This window comes from Rhinolophus sinicus, chromosome 2, assembly GCF_057876585.1.
Source record: "Rhinolophus sinicus isolate RSI-liver-muscle chromosome 2, RSI-T2T, whole genome shotgun sequence".
In the NCBI taxonomy this organism is placed as follows: domain Eukaryota; kingdom Metazoa; phylum Chordata; class Mammalia; order Chiroptera; family Rhinolophidae; genus Rhinolophus; species Rhinolophus sinicus.
Window position 1 is genome coordinate 124612878 of NC_142502.1, and position 18687 is coordinate 124631564.

General features: G+C 38.5%; 1 protein-coding gene across 3 annotated transcripts in view; it reads left to right on the forward strand.

Annotated features, from left to right (window-relative positions):
• MGAT4A (alpha-1,3-mannosyl-glycoprotein 4-beta-N-acetylglucosaminyltransferase A) overlaps positions 1 to 18383 on the forward strand; it is a 95813-nt gene extending 77430 nt beyond the window's left edge. For all 3 annotated transcript variants that reach the window (XM_074332346.2, XM_074332347.2, XM_019753866.3), the window contains exons 12-16: positions 99 to 292; positions 3402 to 3480; positions 4158 to 4224; positions 11932 to 12044; positions 12176 to 18383. In XM_074332346.2, the coding sequence (XP_074188447.1) occupies positions 99 to 292; positions 3402 to 3480; positions 4158 to 4224; positions 11932 to 12044; positions 12176 to 12202 (480 nt within the window). In that variant the 3' untranslated portion in view covers positions 12203 to 18383. The remainder of the gene's footprint in view (positions 1 to 98; positions 293 to 3401; positions 3481 to 4157; positions 4225 to 11931; positions 12045 to 12175) is intronic.
• Positions 18384 to 18687: the final 304 nt, after the last annotated feature.

Here is an 18687-nt window from a genome sequence, read left to right on the forward strand (position 1 = left end):
TTTCTCATGCACATACAATTTGTTATTTAGTGTATCATTGCTCTTAAGTATAAATAAGCTATGTGTTGTTTCAATAGCATATATGTCTCTCCTCCTAGGATAAAGATTACATGAAACCATTACTTCTTAAAATCCATGTAAACCCACCTGCAGAGGTATCTACTTCTTTGAAGGTCTACCAAGGACATACACTGGAGAAAACGTATATGGGGGAGGATTTCTTCTGGGCTATAACCCCAATAGCTGGAGACTTCATCTTGTTTAAATTTGATAAGCCAGTCAATGTAGAAAGGTTGGTGATTATTGAAATATGTTTGGTCTTACAATTCATACTTATTCATAACATGACTTGTGAAGGAATTACTTTGGGGTGTAACAAATGTGAGGAGACAGTGGGTCCCGAATATTGGGTTATAAAATACATTTCCTACAACTCAGTAATAAAATGGATTTGTTGTTTTCAAATATAATATCAACATTTAGCTTGTTTGATAAATTCTATTGGTATTTCTGAACATATATTTAGTATAGTTTTTTAATACTTACAAGAGGAATCTTCCTCAAAAGCTGACCACCTTAAATAGAATTTTCACATCCTTATCCTAGAATAGCCCCTAAGATTTGGGTGAGAGCTGGTCGACCACTCAGCAATCTGGTTGAAATGATAAATTTAACAGACTATGACTATTTCTAGTCAATGGTTTTGCAAATGTTGGTTCCTTTCCATACACCATGGAGGAATTCACAGCCCTTTTATGTTTTTCATCATTTATGTTCATTTTACAAAGTTTAGGACTCCTCTTCCCCATTTTTTATTTAGCACTCATGATTCCTTCAACCTTTGCTTGGTTTTGGGTGTGTTCCCCCAGACTGTCTGTGATATACTTACATGTGATTCCCCAGAAGAGAATATAATTCTCTAACCTGTGGTTTATTGTGTTATATGTTCTTGTGTGAGGGCCATTTAGTTTCTAGAATCCACCAAAAGTCATTTGGAATAATACTATTTAAGGTGGTCAAAAATAATGCATAGCTATAATGTAATGTTAACTAATTTTCTTTTGACTCTAAACTGATTCTAAAGAGGACTTTAAGTGTAAAAATATTTTAAGCAATGGGAGAATTCCTGGGAAAACATAAGAAGACTTTTGAGTAATATTTTACACTTACATGAATATGTAATATTTGTTGTATTGTTACTTAATGTTCATTTTTATACTGTACGGTGATAACCTGCACTTTGAAGTATTGTTTACCACACTTAACGTCATCATAGAATTAGAAACAACAATTTTCTTTCACTTCATAAACAACAGTAGCCTCAAACCATGTCTAATTAGTTTATTTTTAGCAAATGAAAGTAATTCCGTTGAAGAATCTGCCTAAAAACTCACATATTGGAGATCAAATTTTTTAACAACAAGTACATTTACAATAAACCTCTGTAAGGTAGTATTCACATGCCCCTACTGAGGCCACGTTTCTAGTAGAACACAGTACTTCTAAAATCATAGTATATATGAATTTTCTTAGCGTTCCTGGGTAGACCCTCTCATCCTCGGACAGAGAAGAGGAATCACTTTTTGATTTCCACAGTAACTTATTTGCTGAGAGGGGGAAAAGCAGAAGTTGTCTCTGTCAACACAGAAATGAAGTGTTAGGAGAAATATTTTCTGACTGTATAACATGAAATGTGTTCGTTACACAAAAATTTAAATGTTGAAGAATGAGGGGAAAGCATCACAACCCAAGGACACCGTGGTGCCCATATTGGCACGTTTTTTTCTTGGTGATTCTGTGTACTTTCTACTTTGAGAGCATGATCTGTATGTAATTTTGTATTTTATATTTTCCATTATACTCTGTCGTAAGTGATTCATAAACATTTTAATGGTTGTACAGTGTACCACTGCATGGCTCTACCATCAGTTACTTCTTCTAATGTTAAACTTTTTAGGTGGTTTTGAGTTTTTCACTATAAATAATCACATAGTAAACACCTCTGAATGAATCTGTGTAAACTCCAAATTATATCCATGGGCTCTTTTCTTAAAAGTGGCTTCTTCCCCCACCTACATTTTTGTATCTATAGCTAAGATATTGAATGGCCCATGATTAGATGAAGCAGCATTCCAAGACAAAGATGTCTTAAAAGGAAGTGTCTCAACGAAAATGCTGGAAGTAATTTTTGGTGTAGCTTAAAAGGAGCTTCTTATGAGGGTCTTGGACCCATGTAACATTTGAAAATCAAGGCCTCATCACAGGTGATTTCCGTCCATCAATACCGCACTATACCTATGTCAGAACCATGTTGTAACTATTACTTGCTGAGTATGTTTAACATGCAAGGTACCTTTTTGTCAGTTCTCATAAACTCCTTGGCTCAGCCATGTGAGGGTGGGAATGTCTGCATTGTATAGAGGAAATTCAGGCTCAGAAAGCTAATGCAACTTGCTAAAGGTGAAAATTCTAGTAACTGAGAGACCCAGGACTTGGATGCAGGTCTTTCTGACTCCTAAGCATAAACTTTTAGCCATTTAACCAGTTTTAGGCTTAGATGTGGATGTGCTTTGTGTGCCCTATCTAGTACCCACACTTACCCACACTCACTAGTTTTTAAGTAGCAACATATCATGTTTCCCCGAAAATAAGGCCTAGCTGGACAATCAGCTCTAATGTATCTTTTGGAGCAAAAATTAATGTAAGACCCGGTCTTATATAAGACCGGGTCTTATAGTAAAATTAGAAGGGGTCTTATATTAATTTTTGCTCCAAAAGACCCATTAGAGCTGATTGTCCAGCTAGGTCTTATTTTTGGAGAAACATGGTATAACATTCTACTCATATGCAGAGAGTATTTTAGATTTATCACAGTATATCATGTAATCAGTCACAATTCAAATATTTGTTAACATTGACAAATGGCGTTATTCAGATATTTGGAATTGGTTAATTTATTTTTACTCTACTAATATTAAAATTATTTGTATTGGATAAAACTAGTCTTTGAACTTGCTACGACTCTTGGCTGCCCTAGTGAGAATTTTCTCTGATACAAGATACAGTAGTATTATAATACAATTTTGATTGTTCCTGTCAGGAGGTTTATATATTTAGAGCCGTATAAACAACCACATAAAACTGTCATCATATTTGTAATCTGTTATGTACATTATTACATTAAGCAGCAAACATGCCCTTTCTGACAGAAGGAATTATGTATTACCTAAGGATGGCACCCTTTAAGTTGCCTACAACTATTCAGAACGTAATGTGCAGTCACTCCAAGTTCTAATATTGTCAGCTTATATAGAAAGCTTCCTCTGAGGTAAGGCCACCTTCTTGAATCTTTGTAAAGTCCAATCTGACTCGTATTTTTATTTTTATGTTTGTATTTTCAGTTATTTGTTCCATAGTGGCAACCAGGAACATCCAGGAGACATTCTGCTAAACACAACTGTGGAAGTCTTGCCTTTTACGGTACGACCATTTTTCCCCTTCATTTTCCTTAAGAACTAATACCAGTAGACTTGGTTTGAGGCTATTCTTGTCTGTGAGGTGAAAGAAAATTCTCATGGTTGCAGGACCTCAGTGGTGAGTAATATTAATTTTTTTTTGAAATATGCAACACCTAGTGTATTGCCCTGTTTACCTTATTCATAGGATGAGCCTTCATTGTTTCCTGTTGGCAAATGCTTGGAAGTTTGTACTAGGAAAATAAATGAATCATTCTTTTACTTTAATGTTTACCTGCTGTTCGTATTTTGAGTCCCAGAACACCACGTGGTTTTAGTGCCTGCTGATTAATACACAAAATTAATGTGTTGGTCTCTAAGGAATGCTTAGATTTCTTTCAAGTTAGCACAGAGTTCTTGTGTATATTTTTAATAGAAAATAGTGTTCTATTAAATTGATTTAAATTGAAAATTCTTTGAAATTAAAATTTTCTTAGCACCAGTGTATTATATACGGATTCTGATGATGGTACAAAAAAAGAACACTCATATGGATAAGGCTCAAGTTTCAAGAAGAGATGACATTTTCTTTTTTTAGAGATAGCTGTGCCACTGTTATATTTACTGACGTATGTTAATAACTTAGCTTTGTTTTGAATAGAAGTAATTATTTATAAAATTAATGTTTTTGTTCTATTTTAGAATGAAGGTTTGGTACTAAGCAAAGAAACCAAAGACAAACGATTAGAAGACGGTTATATCAGAATAGGTAATACCTACTTAAACTCGTAAAGAAATATCCTTTCTTTTTCTGGACTTACTCCTAAAGTACTTTTAAAGGCTTTTCAAATGTTCTACAGCTTTAGGATTACAATTACCGATATACTCCAAGTTTTATTTGTTTTTGCGTTTTAGTATATACTTTTCTTACCTTGACCCAACTAGGATTTCAGATCAGAGGTTCGTTAACTAGTTCCTCTTTCTTTCTCCATCAGCCATTGCATTGTTGATATTCACTGATAGATAATCTGCCCTCAGCTGCCTTCTGCATCTTCTTCCTGCATGGCTGTAGCTACTCTGATGGTCTCAGCAACATCCATGTGGCGGAATCTGTGCCTTTCGCCCTGCCCCCATCCTGAGCTTTGGATCTGTATTGAGATGCTTCTGACATGGCCACTTGCATCTGTACTCCGGACATTTCTTTATTGGTCACCACAGTTTTTGCTGTCCCTATTCATCTGGTTGCCTGAGCCTAACCTTGGTAGACACCCTGAACACCCTCTCCCCTCCCCCCCCACACACCCCTTTACTGTACATTAGCATAAATGTGTCCATTTGTATCTGAATGTATGGTCGCTGTCTGCGATGGTGTTCTAGGCCCTCCGCCTCTGTGTCAGAGCCAGAGAAGGACTGTGTCCACCTGTGTCCTTTGCTGGCTTTCCAAAGGGCCACTGCAGTTACCTCTGTAAAATGTCGAAGCCTGGATAAAAACCTAGTGACTTTCCATTATCAGATTCCGTAGTTCCCACCCGCTTTCCAATCTTGCTGCTTTCCTCTTATTCTTTATTTCTCCGGTCCCAAGACTGTTGTTCCTCGAATGTCCCATGGTGTCATGTGCAGCTATGTCTCTGGCCATATTTTTTACCTGAAACGATGGGTTGATATTTCTCTCATCCTAACGAATGCTCTCTCATCCTTTATTACCCAGTTCAGTTGTCCCCTTCTCAGCTCTTCATGCCACACTGTGTGGACCTTTACTGTGTAATCATATTGTTTCATGGCTCAGGCGTGTGTGCTCACCACGGAGAGGGCAGGGCGTGGTCTCATGTGTCTCCTGCAGTTACCATAAGGGCTGTCACTCGGTAGATACCAGCTCGGTGAATGACTGTATGTTTTCTTTTACTTAAAACAAATTAATGGTTTCTTTAGTGGTAGGCAAGAGAAAATGTTAGTAAATTAATACTGTCGCTGTACAGGACAGATACGTTCTTATAACTCCCCCTAGAGCAGTTTTACATTTGGTGTCATTCAGTTTTTGCTATAAGCTCATATGCCAACCCTAATTTTTGTAGTTTGGGTGGATAGGTGAGTTGATTTTCATATTTGAGTTGTATCTTAGCTCACTTCTAGAAATGTACATAAAATTAACTGAGTATACAAGACATTTCTTAACCCTATTACCTTTCAGTTATTTAATTTCTGAGAATGTTGTGTTGTAGAGTATGGAAGTCATGTAGGAGAGAGACATCTCTATTAAGTATCTCTTCAGTAATTTGAAGAAAATGACCATCTCAAACATCAACTCATACATATTTAGAACCAAAAGAGAACGTATGGGTCATCAAACCTGGGACCTTGAGTAACAAAAGAAACAAAGAGCAATTGATTTTTTCAACTAAATATAAAGTTTTCCCTTAAGTAGTATGCTTTAGTGGAATGGCGTCTGAAGGGCTTTGCAGGCCTTCTCCCTAGGACAACAACCACAACTGGTGAAAATTATTTTTAAAAAATACAGTAAATGGAGAAATATTTACACATGAAAATCGGGATCAGTGAGAACATTGAGTGCAAGGCATGGGAGCCCTCACCTGCCCTGTTCCCCTCACTGCCCAAGCTCAGTGAGCCGGAAGCTCTGCTACCCCAGGTGCAGCCAAGAACACTACTGCCTCCCCCGCCAGCTCCCACCCTGGGGCTGCGGTATCTCACCAGGAACGGCAGGAGCCCGCATCTGTCCTCCTCCCCAGCTCCGTGCTGCAGAAGCTTTGTTCCGGACAAGAGTAGCTAAGAGATCTGGGGTTCCTTCCAGGTAACCTCCATTCATAGGGCAGACGCTCTTCCCTGGTCACCCTCCCCCCGCTCACCTGCCCCCGCACACTGGCAGAGGTAAGCCAAGAAAATGAAGGGCAGCTGCTACAACCCAGTGCTCTGCTCATAAAGCATGGGTTTCACTCCAAGAGAAGTAGGCAGAGGTCCCAAGCAGTGCTAGAGCTTTTCTCCAGGGGTGAGGCAGGCCTTGCCAACAGAGGGCTCTGTAGCTCTCACTGAGGGCACTGACTGACTTGGAACAGAGCTTGTGGAAGTTCAAGCTTAAGGGCACTGTGGAGTACAATCAGCATTCTGGTGGTGAGCAATTGAGAGGAGAGTGGTGGCTACATTCAAGCTAAACTGTAGCTGGTACAGAAGTTTGACAGACCCAGGGAGAGAGCTAGCTAATAGGAGCCCTCCTCTTAGGTGGGAACAGGCCACAAAGACTGGCCCACAGAAGGCCTGGATTTAATTGGATCAGACTGTACAGCAACTTATGCTTGAAGACATGTCAGAAACCATAGACCATCGTCTGCAATTAGTAGACCTGATGGTAGAAGGTGGAGTAGGTTAGGGGTGTGACATGACAGCTAGGGACAGTCTTGTAAAAGAAATACTGGACTTATTAGGTCCAGTAGGTTACAGTTGTAAGAAGGCAGAAGACGGCCTTTCTCAAAGAAACACTGAAGGAGGATTGGACCATTGTCAGGGTGCGCCAAGAGGTCTGCCAAGGGCATGACCTTGGAAGTCCTTTCCAAGACCAGGATTTTAGGATTCTTGTCACTCTTTCCTCTTTCCTCTTTTCCTTCTATCTTTTAACGCTTAACTACCAGACCATTGTGTTAAGGACAGAGGTTACCTTTGTTGTTTGGAAAGATGACACATGTATGGTACCAAATACAAATTTAAAAGGGCAAACTTAAGTCTCATTTTTTCTTCTTCCCCTCCTACCCAGTGCTTCCCAGAGGCAATTCCTGTGATTTGTGTCCTTCCGGAAGTATTCTATTCCTAAGTAAAAATACAGGAGTCTATTCTTTAAAAACAATCATACACAAATGATAGCATACTCTACAGCCTCGTTTTGCATCTTGTTATTCACTGAACAAAACACATATGTACATGTGGGAGATGAACATTTTTAAACTTGTAAATATTTCAGCTGCACGAAACTGCAAATATAATGGATAGTTGTGTGTCCAGCTTAAGATTTCCCAGTTCAGTTGTTCGTCCCTAGTCTCTTCTTTTCCTCTTCTACCCAAGGGTAGCTGCTGTCCTAAATTTTGTGGTTACCATTTCCATGTACACTTTACTGCACAATGTTATTTTGCCAGTTTTCAAATTTGATATAAATTACATCATTATGTAGTCTACAAATTTCTTTTCTCAGCATTATGAGGTGTATCAATGTGGATGCGTGTTTCTATGGCTCCTTCATTTTCACTGCTGTGTGGGTTTCCAGGGATGAGTATTTTCACTATTCTGTTTGGCATGGAGTTTGTTTCTATCTTTTAGCTATTATAAACAATGCTGATTTAAACACTTATGCCCGGGTATGAGAGTTTCTCTACGATATATACTTAGGCGTGGTAGTAAGTCTTCAACTGCGTTATCTTCAACTTGACTCCATTCTTTTTATTCATTCTTTTCATTGGCTGCCTAGTAATCCCTTGTATTCACATACCATTGTTTAGGCAGTCTCCTAGTGACAGGTACTTAGGTTGCTTGCAAGTTTTGCACATGTGAGCATGTCTGCAAAATAAAATTTCTGGATGAGTGTTTTAATGAGGTCAGTTATATCATTTTGTTTTTGTTTTTTAAATTAAATGAGTTCATCAGGTAACAGTATCAGATATCTCATTCGTTGAAATGTTTTAAGTTTCACAGAATTTTTCAGCCCTGAATCCCTGCCTAACTCAATAGTCAATAATACATTTTTGTACTCCTCCCCCAGTTCAGTCCCAAGTATGGACATACTTTTATGAAATAAATTTATCAATAATTCTTGAATAAAAACATTACTTTGGGAGTTCATAAGTTTAGTATTTCTTACATAAGTGAATATAAGCATTCCCTGGTATGATTTTCAGTTTGGATGTATCTTATCTTACTAGGAGCCTAGTCAAGATACTAAGACTCGAATAGGCTGTATAATTTAGCAGCACAAGGGTCAGCAAACGATAGCCCATGGGTCAGATCTGTCCCACTGCCTGCTTTTGAATGCACCGTGAGCTAAGAACATTAAAAAAATTTTTCTCATTGTTTATTTTCATTTTTAAATGGTTGAAGAAAATAAAAATATATTTGATATGTAAAACTTTAAAAAGTTCACATTTCAGTGTCCATAAATGAAGTCATGTTGGAACACAGCCACGCTCATTTGTTTATGAATTGCCTGTGTGCTTTTGTGCTGCGGCAGCAGAAAGGATGGGAAGTCGCGGTGGAGATGGTGGTGCTGCTCTCCCAGTCGCTGCTCAGGGCCCTGCAAATAGCAGTGATGCGTTTGCAGTTTGACAGTTTCACATCATCATACTGGGACATTTTAAAAGATTACCAATACTTACCAAAATAAGAAAAGTGGACTTTGAATGCTTTTTAACGCAATGGAATCTGGATTATTTTACAAAGTTTTTTAATGCTTTTTAACACAGTGGACTGTGGACTACCTAACAAAGTTAGATGGCAGAACATTGGGGTTATTACACAGTGACGCAATCGCTATGCTAAAGAATACCTCATCATACTAAGTACTCAGCACTCGTCCCAACTCACAGGAAAGCAGTGGTCACAAAAATTTTAAATGGAGTATTTCATCACAGCAGAATTTCTTCACAAAAATTAAAAATCCAAATGCAGCTGCAACCAAAGTGATTTCAAAATGACTCATGCGTTAGCCAAACACATAAAACCACTTCCCAATAGTGAGTTAATTAAATCTCATTTAACTGAAGTGGCCAAAGATGTGTGCAGAGAAAATAAACTTATTTAGGACTGTTAGGGCTTCAGCAATAACAATTGCTTGAAATGTTGAGGGCCGTGGGAACAATATCAATAGAAAGCAAAGCAAATTATTTGAGTGGTTTTCCTTGGCTCTTGAGTTGACATGTGCTGACACTGCCCAGGTATTATTTGGAGTCGGTGCCAAGTCTGAAGTGACTGAAGAATTGGTCTCTGGAACAGCTACAGACAAGAATATTTTCAAACAAGTTGAGGAAACACAAATTCCCTACAACCTGAAATGGGACCTGCTGAAATGTGAATGGTGGTAAAAAAAAAAATATGTGTGGCAGAGAAGAAGGCTTAGTTGGATAAATTTACAAAGCTTGTGAAGATGTAAAGCTTTTAAAGCCCATGGTGGTTATTTATTTTATTATTCATCAGCAGGTACTCTACATAAAATGTTTGAATCTGTCATTTACCATTATTTTATTGAACCAGCAGTGTCTACAGTGAGTTTTACTCACTCATGGACTTTGCCATCAGTTCAGTGAATTTTTGTCAGAAATAGGAACTGAGTATCCTGACTTGCCCTGCCACACAGAAGTTCTGGGCTTAGCAATGACAACATTTTACTGTGAATTTTCTTTTTTTTTTTAGCTCAAGAGCAAGATTTAAATTTTTCCAAGTGAGAAGAACTGCCTCAACCACTATTATGTCTTTGAGAATTTTTGCTGAAGACTTGATAATGTTTCTTAATAAGTCCAGCCTAAAATAACAATAAAACAGTGCTTATCTGCAAAAGTTGCAACAAGCCATTTTGAAGACAATTAACATTATTTGAACTATAAGTAATATCAGTCTGATTGAGGAGCTTCCATATAACCTTTGATTGGAAGTGATTCACGTACAATGTAATACTAGAAGGCAAATATCAAAGGGAAGAATCTACTAGAAGTCCATAAATACCTTCCAAGTGATGGATATGCTCCATTAAAATGATGTGCTTTGTGGGTTGATGGCACTGTTTGTCACAGTATCTAGGCTGTGGGAAAGGAAATATTCAGGAGAAAATATAAAATCTCATTGATCCACAGTAACATGACCATTTGCAATTGATTTTAATAAGGAAGCATAACTTTGAATTCCAGTTCATTGAAATGTTATCCCTCAAAAGGAATTATCTTCTCCTTAGTATACTTGTATGGGAAAAAAAATAATTGTACTCAGTTGTTATATTTTGAATTTCATCAATAAAAATTTTGTGGAAATTTGTTTTCTCTATATAAGTACCTACATGGTATCCTCAATTTTCCTCTTGGCCCACAAAGCCCAAAATACTTACTCTCTGCTCTTTATAGAAAAAAATCTACCAACCCCTGGCTTAGAGAAATGTGGCTCAGAACCAGCCATTTTCCTGTCACCACTTCTACAGCATTTTTGGTTTTGTTTTTAAAAGGAATATTATTCCTCACAGCAAGAAAAATTGGGAACAGAGCACATTACCTTTTATAGAAGTTTTTGGTCCTTATCCTTACAGGAAAGCTTTTTCAGCTTGTCATTTATAATGGAGTTTTATATTGTAACTGCCTAGAGGGGATATTCTTACTTCCTTTTACATGTGACCTTGGAAAGAAGATACATAGATAGATTGAGCCCCTGCTCAAGGCCAACCATTGTTTGTTATGTCTAATAAAAAGCTTTGAAATTTGTAAATGTTGACTTACCTGTCAAAGTGGTCAGACTGAGTGATGGTACAGAGTATATTTTGGTAAAGTTTGAATAAGTCATATTTTGCTAAAAGCCTGTATGTTAAAACACTGCTTATGTAAGAACAAATAATATTTTTGTCTTGTTTTGAATTTGCAATAAGAGACGTATAGCTCTGCCTCTTTAAATGGGTTGCTTCTCATATTTTTAAGCGTGCACTACTTGATGAAAAACTTAAAAGTGGAATAAAAGTAAAAAGAAGGAAAAAAATTCATGCCCTGTCTGAAGGCCTCTCCTAGAAATACAGAGGGTGCCCCCCAAAAAAGTTTACACGTTTTAAGAAAGGAAAAAACTATTAAAATTGTAATACTCAATATATACCAATAACAAAAGATGAATACAAATCACGTTTGACGTCTGCAATTACAAGAGGTGCTCAAAGTGGTTACCGTCAGCGTCCAGACACTCCTGATTACGGCGAGCATTGTTTGGTAGACTTCTGTGGCGAGCGTGTAAACTGCTCCAACACCACAGCAGAAGAGCAGGACTTGTTGCTGTGCGAGGCCTCCCGGTCTCCCCTTATGTACGTCATACACAGTACGTACCCTGCGTCTCAAAACTTATCACGAATGCGTGCAATTGTTAGGCGTGTTGGAGGTTCTGGTGCAGACTCACACCTCCATTGTTGTACTTCCACACATTCTCAAATTTCAAATACCACTTCATAATGGTCTTAGCGACAACCTTGCTTCCATCATTTTTTTTGACTGTCGTGTCTGTCTCAGGGTGACGATAACATTCATTTGATTAATGCCGTCTTTTGAGCAAACGTCATACTGCAATACACATTGCTACCATAATTCAATTCAACTTCGAAAAGTAATACGTAGATAACATCTCTTAAAATGTGTATACATTTTCTTTGGCACCCTCGGTATTTTTAGTGCTTGCCTTTCTTGCTAAGTCCGTGATGTTTGATGTGTGCTTGTTCCAGTACCCCCAACAAGTGTTGGTTTTTATTTTGAAGGAAAATTTGAGAACGGTGTTGCTGAAGGAATGGTGGATCCCAGCCTAAACCCCATTGCAGCCTTTCGACTTACAGTTATTCAGAATTCTGCTGTTTGGGCCATTCTTAATGAGGTAAGACAATATATTATTACATCAGTGAAACAGCTTAGATTGTACATGTTTTACAACATTTTGACTTCATATTTAAGGCCTTGTTGGAATTGAAAATTGCTTATTGTACGTTTCACTATTTTGTATTTCAGATTCATATTAAAAAAGCCACCAACTGATCATCTCCTAAGAAATCAACACATTTTTTTCCTGTAAATTTATTGATTAAAGATAGTGAAGCATGTACCTTTTTTTTTTTTACTTGAACACTACCTCTTGTGAAATCTACTGTAGATGATTGTCATTTCCACTCGGAAAGTGAATCTCCCATGGATAATTGTATTCATTCGAACCTAAGCTGTCCTCCAATTTTAACTTGACTCAAACATTTTACAGTTATGACAGCCTGTTAATATGACTTGTACTATTTTGGTATTATACTAATACATAAGAGTTGTACATATTGTTACATTCCTTAAATTTGAGAAAAAATAATGTTAAATACATTTTATGAAGGGGGTACTTTTGAAATTCATTTATTTTACTATTATAGACCCTCTTTTATAGATTATCAGGGATTATATATATATATAAATATATAAATACACATAAAAATGTTATGGAGTTAATTTATTAGAAACACTTAAAAAGTACGTATTTTTGTGCAGGAAATTTTTGAATCAATACTTTTTTTGAAAACCAATTACCTTGCTTTTTTAAGTTATTTCTATATTTTTCTTTGGAAATGCAAACATTACAAATTAATGCCATTTTTCAAATTGCACTGCCATTTAAGAGTGATTACAGATTGATTTCCTAAATGAAATACTTTTTTACAGTATTCCTCCCCTTATCTGTGGTTTCGCTTTCTGTGGTTTGTTACCCACAGTTAACTGTGGCCCAAAAATACTAGGTTGGCGCAAAAGTAATTGTGGTTTAAAAGGTTAAAAATAAATGCAAAAATCAAAATTACTTTTGCACCAATCTAATATTAAACGGAAAATTCCAGAAATAAACATTCCTAAGTTTTAAATTACACACAGTTCTGAGTAGTGTGATGAAATCTCGTGCCATCCCTACTCCGTCCTGCCCAGTACATGAATCATCCTTTTGGGTTGAGAGTATCTGCCTCACTGCATCTCATCACGTAGGCATTGTATCACCTCAAAAGAAGGGTGAGTACACTACAATAAGATATTTTGAGAAAAACAAACCACATTTACATAACTTTTATTAGTTTATTGTTATAATTGTTCTATGTTATTATTAGTTATTGTTCATCTCTTCCTGGGCCTAATTTATAAATTAAACTCTATCATAGGTATGTATGTGTAGGAAAAAACTGTGTGTATATAGGGGTCAGTACTATCCACGGTTTCAGGTATCCACTGGGATCTTGGAACGTGTCTTCTATGGATAAGGGGGCACTGCTGTAATCACTGATTCTGACCAGAATATTTTCAAAGGCATTTGTCATTCCTGAAAGCCAAAATTTTAAAGACCAATGTCCTTCTTGAGGCTTATTTTACTGTACTGTGTATGGTGGATAGCCACAGAAAATCAGTCTGATGAATTTTAACGTGTGGGGTGCCGCATTCAACCCCAATTATCATAGACGTAACTCGTTACATTCCTCTGATAAGTAAGATGACAAACTTCTTTTTTAATGTTTGTCTTTAGTCCATGAGTTAGATGCATTGTCTCTTTTCCTGTAAATCCTTATATTTCTGCAATCATTTTATGAGTTCTGGCAAAGTGTTTTCTACATAATGCTACTGTATTAGTCATAACTGATTTAATTATAAAGAAAAACAAAATTGTAATATATTGGTTTTTGGTGAAAAGTATTGCAGCAGTTGTGTGTTTTTCCTAAATGATTTATTCTATTGCATTAGAACTTACAAGTAAACTCCAAGAGCAGTACTCTTAAACATGCAATTCCAAATATTACTACTATAAACAAAGATATTATCAGCCTCAGCAGTCGGTGATCTTTACAAAAGCATTTTACTTTTACAAAGTTCTGAATTACCAACATCAGTTCCCAACCAGTCTGGCGTGCGCTTCAGGTGGGTGGGTTGCAGATGCGAGGAGATTGATCCCAAGTCAGGTGGGTCGCGGTGGGTGACAGTCAAGAAATTGGATCCCACAGCGGCTGGAGGCTCCAGCCAGCTGCCGCCAGCCTGGAGGAGCCTCGCCTGGCTACCTGTGCTGAGAAAATGGCTTCCAGATGGCACCGCTTTCTGTGTTGCAAGGTGACAAAGGCTGGGAAGCACTGATGGGGTACAATTATTTACGTTACTCCACAGTGAAATCATTTGTAGTTTTCTGGATTTAAAAAGTCACGTTTCCAATAATGATTTTTATGTCAAACTCTAGTTAGTTTTTTTATTGGGGTTTTTACATTTATTTTTCTTTTTTTTTTACTGTTTATTTTCTTCTCAAATTCCCTTGGCCCCAGTGCCTACAGGTAGATTTCATTTGAAAGTGACCTTTCATAGAATTTTGGCACCAGCTTAACATACTAAATTACTGCTTAACAACTAAGTATCAGGAGGTAGAAATGTGCAGGTGGGTTCAAAAGTCCCCTCGTGTACCCGCTTCCTAAGTAGCCAAGTCTGCTTTCAGGAAGGCCATACTCTGGAAACCCAGGGAGGTGACAGGTCCCGCAGCCACTTATCTGTCGGGGCACCTTGGTCTTTAGGCTGAGCCATTTCCTGCTTTCCTGTTTCCTCCCAGCTCAGCTCACCCCGCCTGCTCCTGGAAACACTTTTAGCCAGATCTCATCCATCTTTCAAGGACCCCCTTGTGTACCCCTCACCCTGAACTGGCTACAAGTGCCTGCAGTGGTACCTTGCACATGGCAGGCGGCAGGCAGTGTTTGGATGAGGACGCCCCTCTTTTACCTACTGTCCCCGACACACACACGCGTGCGGGCTTACACACTCAGCTCTCGAGGTTTTGTTTATGGGGCATGCACACGCGCGTGTTCTCTGACCAAACTTCAGGCTCCCGAGGGCAAGCCTGTAACGTGCTCCCATCAGTCTTCTGCAGCAGCAGGTACGGTCTCATTGTCAGACGCTCTCTCCTGTCCCCACACTCTGTGCTAGACAATTAGGAGCAGCCATAATTATTGTGGCCCATAAGTGTCGTGTTAGGGATGAGGTGTCAGGAGAGAAGATCAGAGGTGAGAAGTCCTGGAACTGAAAGTCAGTTCTTGACCTTGAGAGGACAGACCCACTTTTACCAAAATAGTGAGTGGGGAAGTGTCAGCTGGTGGGACTATAGGTAAGTGAGGCATGGCCTGTCATCTGCTGTGTACTGTCCTGTGTGGTAGCCACCAGATACATGGCGGCTCTTCAAATTTCAATGAAACATTCAGCTCTTCCGTTACACTAGCTACAGCTCAAGCACCCAATAGCCACGTGTGGCTCGTGGCCACTAGGTTGGCCAGCACAGCTCTAGCATTTTCCGTCGTTGCAGAAAGTACTGTTGGCCAGCACTGTGTTAGGATGCTAATAGCAACATTTTAGAAACCACAATAATGAATTTGGGTTATTAGGTTAAAGCAGACATGCAGAATGTATCATAATGCAGATGGTGATGAGTATTAAAGGTGAGAAGGTTGAGGACCTATTTCTAGGATTCTGAGGTCCAAGATTTCTGGGTTCTTGGTTCTAAATCTCATGTGTTCTTTGCAGCATGCCCTGTACCATACTCTGTAGACAAGGAGCAACAGTGTAAGGTAGTGAAATTGAAAACGCTTTGGGAAAAGCCGAGTGCAAATGGATTATTGAGGACGCAGCCACGTGTCTATTACAAACAAGTATTGGATTTGTCTTTCAACAAAGGAATGGCTTTTCAAATCAGTGGTTGCACTAGTAAATAATTAGGTGGTGTTATTTTAAAAACTTTTAAAGGGCTGCTTTTAAATATGTCATAATAATGAAAGAAGTTGTCTCCCAACAATGCTGTCCCAAAGACGCATTTGGTTTCATGAAAGATGTTTGGAGGTCGCGCTAATTAATAGTATGTATTTGGAGGAGCCAGAGTTCTGTGAATGACCCCTGATGACCTTGTGTGTCTCCCGGGAGTATGATCCATAATCATGTTATACAGCAAGTTTACCTGGGAGCAGCTAATCTAATCACGTGAGCCCAAAACAGTTTTCTCAAGCTGATAGCAGAAGTCAGATTCAAAGCAAGATTCAAGGCACCATTGCTGGTTTAAGATGGAGGCCACGTGAGAAGACATGCAGATGGCCTTAAGCAGCTGAGGGCTGCCTCAGCTTACCTCTGAGGGAATGGGACCTGCAGTCCCACAGCCACAGAAACTGAATTCTGCCAGCAACCTGAACAGGTGGTGAGTGGCTTCTCATCCCGCAGATGAGAGCCCGCCCCGCCAGCACCTTCATTCCAGCCACCTACACTGCCGTGACATGAGAAAGGGTATGGTCCGGAATGGAGGGTGATTTGTTATGCAGCAATGGAAAGTGGATACGGTGTTTAAGAGAGGTGAAGAGGATGTCTTCACTCAGAGTCCCTCCGGTATGTTGACAGTTCTTGATCAAGCGAGTAGTCTGAGGTTCCCAAATCCTACCTGGGCCTCAGCTGGAATTTCTGCACCAGAGGTCTCAGCCTCCCTTGGGAGTTTGTTAGCAAACACTTGCAGCATCTTAGCAGTGTTTCCTGGAGGAAATGCTAGAACAAGGTTGTAGGAGTAGGATCCAAACAGCGTGTGAAGAATGTCCTGGAAGAGGTGTACCTTTATGCTGATTGTCTGCTCGGAGCCTGTCAGTGTTTTATTTGCGAATGATGAACAGCAGTATTTTGAATAAGATTAAATTAGGAGAAAAAAACCTTTCTGTCTTTATATAGGGATCAGATAAGCTACTTTGTATTGAAGGACTTAACTTTTTTGAACCCAAACTTCTAAGCACACATCAACTCCTACATGTGCTAACCAAATTTTTGTACTTTGTGACTATTTTCCAAAATACCTCTTTCCAAGCCATTACCTGCTAAAGAAGTTTATTTTTATTTTGGTTTATCCATTAATTTTTGTGCTTATTTTTACTGTCTTGCCATAGCCTTGATGTAAGACGAGCTAAAGGAAAGAAAGGAGAGGCTAATACTGTCACAGGTCAGAATCTGGAGTTACAGCTTAGTGTCTTAGGGGAACTTATTCTCATCTTCCTTTTGCAGAAAAGGAAACTTTTCCAAGCCATGTGGCAGTATTTAGTGTGTGAAATTTAGTTTGTTATGAATTTTAGTAATCTTAACAGATAAGGTGCCATGATAACTAGTATGCTACTTTAATGCATGTGGACCTACGATGCTGAAAAGACGATTACCATGGTATTTATTTAAGAGGATTTGTTAGTATATCCGTATCATCAATTCCTATATATAAACTCCTCTCCTGTTACCTGAGACTCTCCCTTCACCAGGTCAAACACTAACTAGGTCATTTTCAAAGGGACAAACAAGAACGAGCTGGCACTCCAGAGTATGAGTTGAGAGCTGACAAGACATTGTCAAGAAAGTAAACTCAGTGTTGAATGGAAAGCACTGCGTGCTGCCCTTCCCCAGTTAACGCTGCAGTAAAATGTCCAGGCCCGGGTGCTGAGAGTAGGACCGCTTGTAGGCGTATTTAATACGCGGACATCAGGAAGGCTCGTTTATGTATCTCCGACTTGTTCCATGGTTTAGTAATTAGCAAACTGCTCTGGAATCAAAGGTTTGGTACTTTTCGTTCGATTAGCATTCCATGATTTATTTGAAATGCTCAGTTTGCTGAAATTGGGTGAAAAAAACCTTTTGAAGACATATTCTCTGAGCCTTAAAAATGGCCGGTGTCGACAGTACTGTAAGATGCACTGCCAGCAGATTTGATACTTTTCATTTCGGTAGAGACAGCAATGTTGTCTAAGTAAGATTCAGAAATCAGCTGATTATAACAATTATGTTTCATTTATGGAATGAAAAACTAAATAGAAAGGTGGTCTTCACATTTGGGGACACTTCTGGAAGCACCCCTTGGAGAAGCTGCCTGAGGCATTGCTTTTCTAGGATGCACCAATTTTTTTTCTCCTTAAATGTACCAGACATATTTCCTTACAGTGTCTTCATTGGTTGAGTGGATAATGTCTATAGTAATATTTTAGGTACCTGTTAGATTTTCAAAGGAAGACTATTTTCAAATTTGCTGCTATAATTGAAAACCTAATAACTGGTCCTGTTGACTGTGCCTTTTGTCACTATTTCTCTGCCACAATCGCTCATGTGTATATGAAATAAAGAAATTTAAAAAGCCATGTTGAATTCAAGATTCCTGCTAATAAAAATGGGCAAGACTTAACGAGTACCAGTTTTGTATTGGTTTTGTTCAACACTGATATAATAATAGTTTACTTGAACTATCTTCAGGTAGAAAACAGGAGTGGCTCTTCTATGTGGGTTTTAGAAAAATTTGAAAGAAAGGAAAAAAGCTTTAGTGTTAAGTCAGTGATTCTCAATGTTACATGAGCTATATAGCTTCCAAGTTAAGAGTAACCACCACAAACGTCTTCTTATTTGGGGGTTTTTGCATATAAAATGATATTTAGGGCCTGTACGTACAGTGATTCCTATTTGAGTTACATTACAGGTAAGGAGGCTTCTGA